This window comes from Podarcis pityusensis (assembly GCF_964106645.2).
Source record: "Podarcis pityusensis genome assembly, chromosome: 8".
NCBI classification, from domain to species: Eukaryota; Metazoa; Chordata; class Lepidosauria; order Squamata; family Lacertidae; genus Podarcis; species Podarcis pityusensis.
Window position 1 is genome coordinate 46828972 of NC_138033.1, and position 12471 is coordinate 46841442.

Below are 12471 nucleotides of genomic sequence, written 5' to 3' on the forward strand. Positions count from 1 at the left end.
TAGCTCCCCATTGGTAAAGGGAGACCGATGGTCACCTACCTCATAGGGCTACTGTAAGGTCAAACACACAGTAAAGATGGCGAATCACTTAACAAATTAAAAGACCATATTTATAACAGCTGAAGCACTCAAACTAATTGAAGACTTGGAAAGGTCTCTTTTCTCTCAGTTCATGAGGGCAGAGAATGCAACTTTAGTAATTGAAAGTTCTAAAGGCAGAAACAAATGAGATTCTCTATACCTAGGTAACTGCAGAAGGATTTAGCCAGAAAATAGAGCAACCAAGTAAATACCATATTTTTCGTCCCATAGGATGCACCGGCCCATAGGACGCACCTAGTTTTTTGGGGGGGAAATAAAGGGGGAAAAAATTCCCTTTATTTCCCCCCCCAAACCAGGTTGGGGAATCCAAACCAGGTCGGGGAACAGCGGGATGGCGGCGCTCCGCCTCCCCGCTGTCCCCCAAGCTTGTGGGGCTGCCCGATGTCTGCCCGAAGCGCGGGGCACTCTGCTTCAGCGCTTCCCGCGCTCCGTGCAGCAGGCTGCTATCCGCAGCCTAGGGAGCCCTGCAGGAATTCCCGCAGGGCTCCCTAGGCTGCGGATGTCTTCCTGAAGCGCCGGGCGCTCTGCTTTCAGCGCGCCCCACGCTCCGGGAAGCAGGCTGCTATCCGCAGCCTAGGGAGCCTTGAGGGAACTCCCACAGGGCTCCCTAGGCTGCGGATGTCTTCCCAAAGCGCCGGGCACTCTGCTTCCAGCGCGCCCCGTGCTCCGGGAAGCAGGCTGTGGATGTCTTCCTGAAGCGCCGGGCGCTCTGCTTTCAGCGCACCCCGGGCGCTCTGCTTTCAGTATGCCCCGCACTCCGGGATGCAGGCTGCGGATGTTTTCCCGAAGCGCCGGGCGCTCTGCTTCCAGCGCGCCCCGCGCTCCGGGAAGCAGGCTGCTATCCGCAGCCTAGGGAGCCCTGCGGGAACTCCTGTGGGCTCCCCAGGCTTGCTGATAGCTTCCTGAAGCCTGGAGAGCGAGAGGGGTCGGTGCGCACCGACCCCTCTCGCTCTCCAAGCTTCAGCGAAAGCCTGCATTCGCCCCATAGGACGCACACAGATTTCCCCTTCATTTTTGGAGGGGAAAAAGTGCGTCCTATAGGGCGAAAAATACGGTAGTTAAGACAGTCAGTGGTGGAGCTTCATGCTCCGGCACCGGGGGGCGGAGAGCAGGTGGGGGCGGGGCTGGCGCATGTCCTGGGGGTGGGGTGCGCTGCCCGCAGAGGTGTGACACACGTCCTGGGGGCAGGGCGCCTAGCATGGGCGGGGGGGCAGCCACGATGGCACCCTACTGGGATCGCGCTGCTGGAGGCGGTGCACTCCCCCCACACTCCTCTTCCTCCACCAGTGAAGACAGTGAACCAAATTTATTATTACGGCCAGAACACACAAGTCACTACTTTGCAATATTGGCCAAGAGATCAGAAATTGCACTACCTCGGTCCTCAAGCAGGTTTCCAGAAAGATTAAGCATGTTTAAGGTATTGTTTGGATTATTGTGAAGCACCTGGGCCATCCGTTGAGCAAAATCACTGCAAGGGAAAAAGATTTTACACAGTAACAACAAGCCCACAGATGAAAATAATAGTGACTCACACATTTTGACTTCCCTTCGTGCCAACCAAACATCTGTGGCCACTAAGAACTTGCTCCTCTCCCAAGGGTTGATACCTTGTTCCTGATTTTGTGCTGCCCATCCAAAGCACAGTGCAAGATCAGGAACAATTCCCTATTGTCCTCTCAACTCCAGCCATGGAGCATGAGATGGAGAACTCATCATTGGAAACACATTGCATGGAAGCAAGTCCCAGCCTGAAGCAAGTCCCAGCTCTGTTTTGGTTCTGTGTTGCTAAGGTCTCCTCCTGACCTTGAGACTGGGGTGGGGAACCATCCCTTTAGATATGTTGAGTGGAGCACAATGGTGAGGATGATCCATGACTCCCGCTCCAGTTCCAAGATTAGGGGGCAACTTGGTAGCATCCTATACTTGCCAGAGGTTGGTGGAACACTCAACATTATGACCAAAATATGAACTTCCAGACCTGCCTGACTGGTGCATGGTTTGCAAATTTAGTCCAGACTGAAGGTCAAAGTCAATCTGACTGAAAATGTTCTGGTGGGATGCCCATGAGGATCTTTTTGAACCCACATGTGTGCAGCACAAACTCCTACTCAAGTCTTCTTGAGTTCTTCTCTTGGAAGAAACAGAAGGTCAGAGAAGATCAGAAATAGTTCTGGTTACCACAGCAGGAGGCATGGAGACAATTAAGTGGCAGAGCTTAGAACTCATACTTTACTCCCGACACATTCCTATTCATAGCTTTAAGTATTCGTTTTTCCAATCTGTATACTGTACAAGCTTGTTGGTGTGTGCTGAACTTGTACCTTAAACTGGTGTTTATCTGCCATTTTGTGTGTGACTGGCACAATGCTGTCCATCTTCCATGGGATTTTGCAGTGCCTTCTGTATCTTTTAAATTACAACCGTGTATGACCATGCTGGCTGGAGTTGCAGTCCAAAACATATGGAGGGCACCTGGTTGGTGAATCAACTAAGATTCCATAACATCCCTAATTCTTTTGCTGGAGATTTTGCTCAATCCTAAATAACTGGTCTGATCATTGCCACAGCATGCTGATATATTATGAAGCTGTTTGTTGCATGTTGTTAAAAAAAGTGTACCTGTTGTCATGCAGTGTCCCATTCCCAACAGCAACCACCATTTATTATCAATTCACAATATATTCATAATGAAACCTCCAGACTTTTTCTGCTTACAACTTCAAGCCACAGTTTTCCAACACCAGCTCTTCCAGAGTCACTGATTTGCTGAGAACATGGAGAATCTGATCCAGGATATCCAAATTCTAGGGCAGAATAAAATATACTGTGAAATCCTGCTAGGGAAGGTTCAGGAAGACATTTTACTTCTGACATATGAAAGAGGCAGAGGCAGTTATTATCAAAGAACTTCTAAATAATTATTAATCACTAAATATTAATCACTAACCCCTATATTAACAGCTAGCCCCTATATTAGCCCCTATATTAACAGCTAGCAGAAAATTGTGGGACTAAAAATGGAAAAGTCTCTTTTCTATATTCTGATTTTCTCCCTGCCCTACTCTGAAAACTCACTTTCTCTCACAGAGGTTGTGTTCCGAGTGCCCCTGCTAAATTCAGCGACTACCAGGATAGGGCCTCCTTGGTAACTGCACCATGCTTATGGAATAGCCTCCCAAGAGAGGCTTGCCTGGCACCATCCTTATGCTCTTTTTGATGGCTGGCACATACCTCCTTATTCAGCCAGAGTTTTTAAACAACTAGTGCTTTTAATGTGAGTGTCTCAGTTTTATAGTTTTTATTTTGCTGTAAATCTGCAAGAAGCACATTTTTATTCTTTTTATTGTTTTGTATTGTATTTCTAATATTGTATTTTATTAATTTTTGTGAGCTGCCCACACAAATGCCAACCATCGTTGCTGTTGTCATCATCATCATAAGAACTAAGAAGGATGCTTTTTAAACCAGGTCCATCTAGCCTAGTACTATCTACTCTATCTGGCATCATCACTCCATAAACTTTTCACATCACACACTACCTGATGCTTTCAATTGGGGGTGTCAGGGATTGAACCCAGGCCCTTCTGCATGTGAAGCATGTACTCCGATGATCCCTCTCCAATTTATATTTATTTGTTTTATTTATATTCCGCCTTTCTTCCATCACAGAACTCAAGGTGGTATACATGGAATTTGCAGGCAGTCTCCCATCCAGGCAATGACCAGACCCAGACCTGCTTGGCTTCAGCAAGGAGGCTGCATCCTGTGGTCTTATACTTCTGTCCATCTCAGGGAGGTCCTTGCCAAAAAGCCTAGCACATTGTACTCACCAGTTTGAAGTCCTTGCAGCACAGCCTTGTGAACCACTGATTCAGTGACAGGCTAGTCACACTAACAGCCACATCTCTGCAACAGGACAAAGCAATATTACATAGAAAATGTATTCTGTCAAGTTGTACCATTGGTCCATCAAGCTCAGTATTGCCGACACTCAATGACAGCATCTTCAGGGTTTCAGGCAGGGAAATATCCAAGCCCTACCTACAGATGCCAGTAATTGAACCAGGAATGGTTCAATGGAATACAAAGTAGGTGCTCAACAACTCAGCTATCCATTGGCCCAATCCACCTATCCTAATCCACTATGCACCCAACAAGAGATGTAGCTTATTCAGTTCTACAAAATAATTAGTTTAGAATTTAAACAGTTAAAATCTAGACTCTAAAAGGCACAATTCACTTGATTTTTTTTAAAGAACCGTTTATTTTTTAAAAAACCCAATAAAGATTATTTAAAAATTGTCTAACACAGCAACTCCCCATTTGATCTAGATTCAAAAGGCCTGCCTACTTACGGAGGTCTTCAGCTACATTGTAGACAGACACACTTGGGGCCAATGCAGGGAAGATGAGGGGAAATGAAGGGAATCACACAATTGCTTCATTGAGTATCTTGAAACTCAAATGCACACAGCATTGCTCAGCCAAGCTTTGAACTGACACATAAACATGGCTTGAACTGGGAGACTGAATTCCTGAATTTCTTAGAATACTGCTATTCTATTTTAACACTGTGTGGTATGACTGCATTTCAGGTGATATTCAATGAAGTCCTACTCATTGAAATGAATGAATTTAAATTAGTCATGTTTATTACCTACAATGGGTCTAATCTGCATAGGACTAGCTTTCAATACCACCTCATGGATTTCACCCTTCTCATTCCCCCCCCCCCAATTTTTTTTTTATATGGACTCACTGGCTGTGGAGGTGGTTGAAATCCAGCAGGTTGAACTCCCTGCATTCCTGGTTGTGATAAATATTATCCACATCCTTGAAAAATAAAAATAAAATACATTAGCACATTGCAGGGAGGTAAGAGACCATTTGGCAAATTCACATAATGGCAAAGATGCTAACAGCACTACCTAGCCACCTCTAAACAGAAGAGTTCCACTCAAGAGTAATGATGAGCTCAATATCAGTATGCTGAGCCAGACTTGGCATACCTGTGACTTGAGAACTACAGTGGTACCTTGGTTTATGAACTTAATCAGTTCCAGAAGTCTGTTCTTAAACCAAAGCGTTCTTAAACCAAGGCATGCTTTCCCATAGCAGCGGGGGACTCAATTTACAAATGAAACACACTCAACAGGAAGTAGAACATGTTCTGCTTCCAAGGCAAAGTTCACAAACCAAAACACCTACGAGTTTGCAGCGTTCTTAATCCAAGTTCTTCATAACTAAGCTGTTCTTAAACCAAGGTACCACTGTACTTTACAAAAAAATAAATAAATTGTACACAGGTCATGCAGGATGGATCTGGGGGAATATGGACACAAATGAGTTGCCAAATCACCATCTAGAAAAAGTGCATGCACACATTAAACTCCTTGATGCAATGGGAGACAAGGAAACGGTGGCATTTTCTGGCCATTACTTTTTTTCTGCCACAGAGTTGTGGGTTATTCTTAAGCATGTTGTTTTGGTATGAATGACTAATTTGTGTCTTACCCACTGGATCTCCTCTTGGAAAGGGAGGCCAATGTAATCACAGAGAGCAGCGTATGTCTCTGAAAACCCACCTGTAAATGTGAGAGGCTATTAGCAGAACATGTTGCAGAACAGAATTTACAGTTCAAGTTTCCAAGTTCTAGATCCAAACTCTCCTTTGCCAGAAACTTAGTAGCTGGTCTTAGGTAAACCACTATCTCTCAAGCTCAATTACTATACACCTATCTTGCATGGGTGATAAAGAGATTTCAGAGATTATGGTATTTGAAGACTCCAAAAATTATAAGAGAGGCCATATAAAAGTGATTACTTTTAAACATTTATATAATGCAGGAAAATCACAAGATACAGATATTCTGAGCCAAGAAGATACTTTGCCCAAATCAAATATTTGAGCCATTGGTAATATCACCCCCATTCCTCATTCCTCAACCCTGCCAACAATCCTTCTGGATACAAAAATAGAAAATACAGCTGTAAAATCTATTAAAAAAAACTATTAAGAAAAAACTATAAAAAGGAGTACATTTGAGATAAAGTGAAGCAGTAGCGGAGAAGAGATGTGAGTTGCTATCAGCTTCATTCCTTCAATTTGTAAATATCTCATTTGTTACAACAGCAAATGTAGCTACTGAAAAGTTTGGACATGTTTGAGCTATGAGTGCTTTGACTGTATATCAATCTTGTATTTCTTACATTTTTATCCTGCCCTTTTTTTTCTTTTTCTTTTTTTGAAGGAGCTCAGAGCAGGGCACATGGTTTTTCCCCTGTCAAGTTTATCCACACAAAAATCCTGTGAGGTTAGTTAGGCAGCATCAGAAAGCATGAATGACCAAAAGTCGCTCAGTGAGTTTCACAGCTGAATTGGGATTTAAACCAGGGTTTCCCCAGCCCTAATTCAACCCTCCTAACGACCACACCATGTCACAAAAAGCTGTTAATGCTAAAATTCTCTCTTCTTTACAACTATTTAAATAGCACAGGAGCCCTGCTGTCCTCCTTGGCATCTGGCCACTTGACAGCTGCACAACCATAGAAACCATCATCTCATATATACAGCTGATGCACAAAGCAGCCTTCTTGCCCAGACCTTTAATGGTTTATAATGCTTAATTGGATGCTGCTGCTTAGCTTTATCGGCAATTTCAACTCCCATTTTACTGTCTGGCTGCTTCTGCTTCTAGTGTTTCATTTTTAAGATGTTGTTTAAAATTGGTTCATATTTTATCATTTTGTGAACAGCTATGAAGATAATCAATAATTGTTAAGGCAGGGTATAAATATTCTATGGACCAATCCTATGAAAGGTTACTTGGAAATAACTATTGTGTTTGGTGAAGCTTACTCCCAGGTAAACCAATAGAGGATGGCAGTCTTAATCAAGGGAAAGATTGACCATATGTGCACATGGGGAGATGGCTGCATAAGCATCTGCAGTCCAGGGCAAGTTCTACATAAAATGATTCCTAGAAAGGGTGCCAGAGTGACAGCTACTAGCAACTCTGTGCTTCTGAAGCCAAGGTCAAAAACACACACACACCCTGAAGCCCTATTTTCCAATCTGTGCTTATGCTAAATTTATATGAATTCAGAATTGTCAGATTTTTTAAAGGCTTGAGCACTCTAAGGGAAGTAAGCTTTAGTTTTACCACCAGTTTAATAGTATGTTTAAACTTTTAGTTTAGTTTAAACTTTTAGTTTAAATTGTATTTTTAGGGAAGCTTTTAATATTTGATGAATTATTGTATTTTAATGTTTTGTCGGAAGCCACCCAAAGTGGCTGGGGAAATCCAGCCAGATGGGAGGGGTATAGATTATTATTATTATTATTATTATTATTATTAAACTAGCCTTGTATTTAAACACTCACCTAATTGCCACACACAACAAGAAACTGCATGCAGGTGGATAAATAAGTTCTGTGCTTCCTCTGCGCCCAAAATAGGAAACAGTGGGCTGTCTGAGGAGAGATGGAGCCATACTTCCCTTCCCTACGACCCCCAGTAGCTCACTTTTTTAAAAAGGCTAAAAACTTTTGTAAGCATATTTTAAAGGCTAGTTTAGACTAGGGATAGGGGAGAAATTTGATTCACTTTGCAGAGAGGAGCCTACCTAACTCAAACTTTCAGAAACATTAGAGAAACATAGCCATCCTTCAAAATTTGCATTCTCCAAATTTTGCAGTACACTTATCCAGCCAGGGAACGGGTAACAAAATACATATACTAGGACAAAATGTGCATATAATTGAATATGTTAATGAAGATAACATTAAATTCATTATATCAGGAGAAACTGCATAAACAAATGTGTATATTAGGAGAAATTCACACAAATGCTGGTGAATTTTCATGAGGATTTAAAAAAAACCACAATAATTGCAAACAGCTGTGAAAATGTGGAGAAAAATGAGAAACCAGAATTGATATATTTCCTCATTCCTAGTTTATACTTCTTACATTCTCCACAACTATAGTTTGGCTCAACGATTACTTCCAACATATTTTCCTCCAATAATTTTTATATATAAAGATTACCACATGGGCCTTGATTTTCCTTTAGTAATTCTTCCAAGGAATCTGTTATCGCTTTTATTCTGTCAAGCAAGATGGGGGAGGCATTTTGGAGTAGGTTTCTTCAAAACAAAGGGAAAAACCAATTACATTTTTTTCACTGAAGCCTTAGAGGACGCACCGGTCAGGAAGTTGGACAAAAACATTATTATCAGGACAGACACAGGAAGCTCCTGATTCCACCTACATACAATTAAGTCCACAGCCATCTAGTGCCTAAATCATATAACAACACTGTCCACTCACGTATCCCCCCTCCCTTTCTTTTGTTTAAAAGAAACAAATAAATTGGTACTGTTGAAACATCTGGTGCTTAAGGTAATCAGTTACGCATCTCTAAACCAAAAATGCTTCTGGAAACTTCAACCAGAACATGTGCTGATCTGTAACACCCTGTCATTCTTACAATATTGCCCTGGCACAGTCTCAGTAAATCAGTTTCTACTTGTATATGTGACCATTGTACCTTCTCAGAAATAAGAAGGTATTGTAGGCTTCTGTTTGGTTTCAACAAAATATCATCTGTGCTCCATTCCTGCCCACCCCTTATACATTAACTGGAGTCTGCCATGGCTTTGTAAGATGAAGATGGTAGAGCACAAGTTTTGTCTGCAACCAGTCCCAGGTTCAACCCCTGGTGTTTGCAGACAGGGCCAAGAAAGACTCAAAGCTTATTATCTGGAGAGCCACTGCCTCTCAGTGGTGATAATACCAAGCTAGACAGATCAATGTTGTGTAGTTATCCACAACCAAGTGCTTTATTGTCCTCTCATTAGAACTGTTATTGGCTTGAGTCTTTACAAAATACGAAGCCCAAGAAGTGTTGGCTGCCCACTGCATTATCACTTCTTGCATTATCTGGGTATGAAACATGAGCTAAAAATGTGCTTTATCATAAAGCTATGGTCCCTTTCCCTAATGGACTGTGTCAGTGAGCGTCCACTATCCCTTTCAAGCGTAACAGATGCTTCAGACAAGATGCTTTTGGGAAACAGATGCTAGTATAGGATAGTGGATATAAGACTGAACTGTTAACCAATAAGTTACTTGTTCAAATCACGTAACGAGTCTATAGGAAAGCCTCAGGCATACCACTATCTCTTAAATTCTCTACTGTTCCACCCCACATCTTCATACCTGCTATGTGAAGCATAATAACACTGCCCTGATTTAAATGGTTGTTGTGAGGCAGGGATAACCAATGTGACACCCTCCAGATGTTGTGTACTACACCTCCCATCAAACCCAGCCAGAATAGCCAAGGGTGATGGAAGCTGTAGTCCAAAATATCTGGACAGTACCATGGTGGCTAGCCCTGTTGTATGTTTTATTTAAGATAATGTACCTGATTTGAGCATGCTAATGTGCTATATAATAACAACCACTCCAAACCCATCTAACTAGTTTGGCCCTGGTCACCAGCGTTCAGCCCATATCTTCTAAAGTAGGCTGGGGAACCTGTGTCCCACCAGATTTTGTTCAGCTCTAACTTCCATCAGCTCCAGCCAACATAGTTAATGGTCAGAGATGGTGAAAATTTTAGTCCAACAATATATACAGGGCCACAGGTTCCCCCACCTGTTCAAAAGTCTCCAATATATGTACAATCTTGGGCTTTGGTAAACTACATAACCCCCTTACCCAGGTGAAGAAATTGGAAAGATCTTCTTCAGAGATGTGACTATGTGGATGACCATATGCTCCAAATCATCCAATGACAAGAACTCAAATTCAAAAGAAGATTTATCTGTCTCCACGACAACCTTTAGTTAAGTAGAAGAGAAGACATAAGAGGGGAGATATTTTCTATTTTAAAGTTTCAGTATTTAAGCAATAGTTATTATCTCATAATACACATTATTTTAAACAAGGGTACTAAAATAATAATGTTTGTAATGATAAATAATTTATAATAAAACATTAATACTCATTTTGTTGTCCAACATACATGAGCTTTTTCTTCTCACTATTACTATTAAATTAAAATGAATAATTTTCTTTAGAGAAGGGAGGTATTATGAAATTACCACAAGCAAAAAAAGGAGATGTAATAACCCAAATTCTCCTCTGGAAAAGAGGACGAGCTACACAGAAGATGCTAATATCAGAAAAGAAAATAATGGAAAGCAAGTAGAAAGGGTATATAAAAAAACCCCATACTTTCTATCTAAAGAAAAATCTTCCAGCAAAATGACTAAAATATTGAACATTTGTAAATATTTTCACTCCCCAGGCTCCAAATGTGTCTTTCTCCATAGAAGACTCCATACAAGAGTTGATTTTAAAACATTTTATTCCCTGCCCACCCACTGAGATGATCTATATCCTCAGGGAACTTTTTGAAAGAGGGAGAATTACATGATGTATTATGAGAAAGTGCCTTTTGTTGTATCACTGCTGAAGTTAAATAGATGTGGACCTCAGCAATGTCCAAGGTCCTCATAAGAGCTTTGAGCTTAAGGAAGAATATGGTGTAAGGACACTTGATAACAAATATAACTGTGCTTTAAAAACACACACACAGAGAGACACACACAAAGGCAGAAGAACCTCAAGCACAGAGCAACAAAATACCATGTAGGAAAGAAGTGTTTAAAAAGAATCTGAAAGCAAAATCTGACAAAAAATAAGCCAAATGATGCTTATGGCCCTGTAACCATGTGCCAAGCAACTCTTATTTCATAGGTCCCAAACTGTGGTCTTCGTTGGTACCTCTCTGGCGGGAAGGTAAACGGTGTTTCTGTGCACTGCTCTGGTTTGCCAGAAGCAGCTTAGTTATGCTAGCCACATGACCCGGAAGCTGTCTGCGGACAAACGCTGGCTCCCTCGGCCTATAGAGCGAGATGAGCACCACAACCCCAGAGTCATCCGCGACTGGACCTAACGGTCAGGGGTACCTTTACCTTAATAGGTTGCTAATACTACTAGCAAACAATTCAAATCTAGGCTAATATCAAAGTCTGAATCAATTGTCAAACAAACCAGTTTAATATGTCCTTTTTGTAGAGTTGGGATCTAATAATTATGTTTGCCTATGCATCATCTTCTCTGTAAGAAACATTGGAAAGGTTTAGAAAATATTTCTGCTAAATTTGAGTTCTTATGGTCCCTGCAGTGAAAAATTAGACCTGCTCCATAGCCTCCAATATTTCACATGTGAAAACGAACACATAATGAACACATAAAAAGCAAAAATTGGTGCAAAATAGGGGTAATAAATTTCCAAGAATTGTTAGCAGAAAAGAAAAACAATTGGTTTGTGAATAGGGGGAGCCAAACTGAGATTTTAGCTGCTGAATTGCAGTTCCTTGTTTGTTTGCTTTTTGTTTTATTAAATATAATGATAAGGCTATATAACATGAATTATTCATATAAATAAATTGAATATAACTAGAACTTAATAGAAGTACAAAGGTGTTAATGTACTTAACACTTATGTGCATTACATACAATAGCAACAAGCACAGAATGAATCACTCCTGAATACAAAAATATTAGGCACAAAATAAACAATACATAATAAAAGTGAGAATAATGCGTATGGATGCATATTATCTTGAAACTTAACGCTTCGGTAGTTGATAAATCCAGTGTTCAACAAATGTGTATAGATAAGTTTTGGGGTTCATTAAATTTATAGTTTACTTTTCTCTTCAAAGAATCCTGAGGTGATTTACAACAAAGAGTAAAAATACAATAATAATAAATACATAAACATGTGAAAAATATAGTCAGAATACAAACATCCACTTGCTAGTGGTGCCCAAATGCCCACTGTCTAAGGCAGTAGTCAACATTTTCAGACACCTTTAACCCAACCATACACCTAGGGACCAATTTCTTAATTACTTGCTATATATTTGTAGGGTGGTAGATCAGTCCATGACCCAGGAGTGAGCTGGGTCCTGACCCACCATTTGAAGACTGATGGTATACACTTATTTCTTCCATATTTTTATAATGGGCCAGTTGGCTCATTAAGGCATTTGCCAACACTTTATTAAACCAATCAAAAATAGAATGTGGTGTAATTCTTTTTTCTCTCTCTTCAATGTGGGGAGTGCCCTTTGATTCTTCAGCAAGCATCAGAAACGGGATTTTTTTTTTACCAAGAGAGAATGTCGTCTACTGCCCTTTAACTGCTGGACATGAGTAATTTTAATGACAATAGACTGGCTGTTTAATGTCAGAGCAATCAAAAAATTTACTGGTCCCACTTCTGTGCCTTTTACAGTGGTCTGACACACATAAATCAAGCAGCTGAAAGCTTCCCTGTCAT

The 12471-nt window shown here is 41.0% G+C and overlaps 1 protein-coding gene across 3 annotated transcripts in view; it reads right to left on the reverse strand.

Annotated features, from left to right (window-relative positions):
* Nucleotides 1-12471, reverse strand: part of CARMIL2 (capping protein regulator and myosin 1 linker 2) — an 83804-nt gene that overhangs the window by 64594 nt on the left and 6739 nt on the right. For all 3 annotated transcript variants that reach the window (XM_081015932.1, XM_081015934.1, XM_081015933.1), the window contains 7 exons: nt 9834-9955; nt 8157-8254; nt 5620-5690; nt 4865-4938; nt 3936-4011; nt 2821-2909; nt 1479-1573 (listed from right to left, as the gene is read on the reverse strand). In XM_081015932.1, the coding sequence (XP_080872058.1) occupies nt 1479-1573; nt 2821-2909; nt 3936-4011; nt 4865-4938; nt 5620-5690; nt 8157-8254; nt 9834-9955 (625 nt within the window). The remainder of the gene's footprint in view (nt 1-1478; nt 1574-2820; nt 2910-3935; nt 4012-4864; nt 4939-5619; nt 5691-8156; nt 8255-9833; nt 9956-12471) is intronic.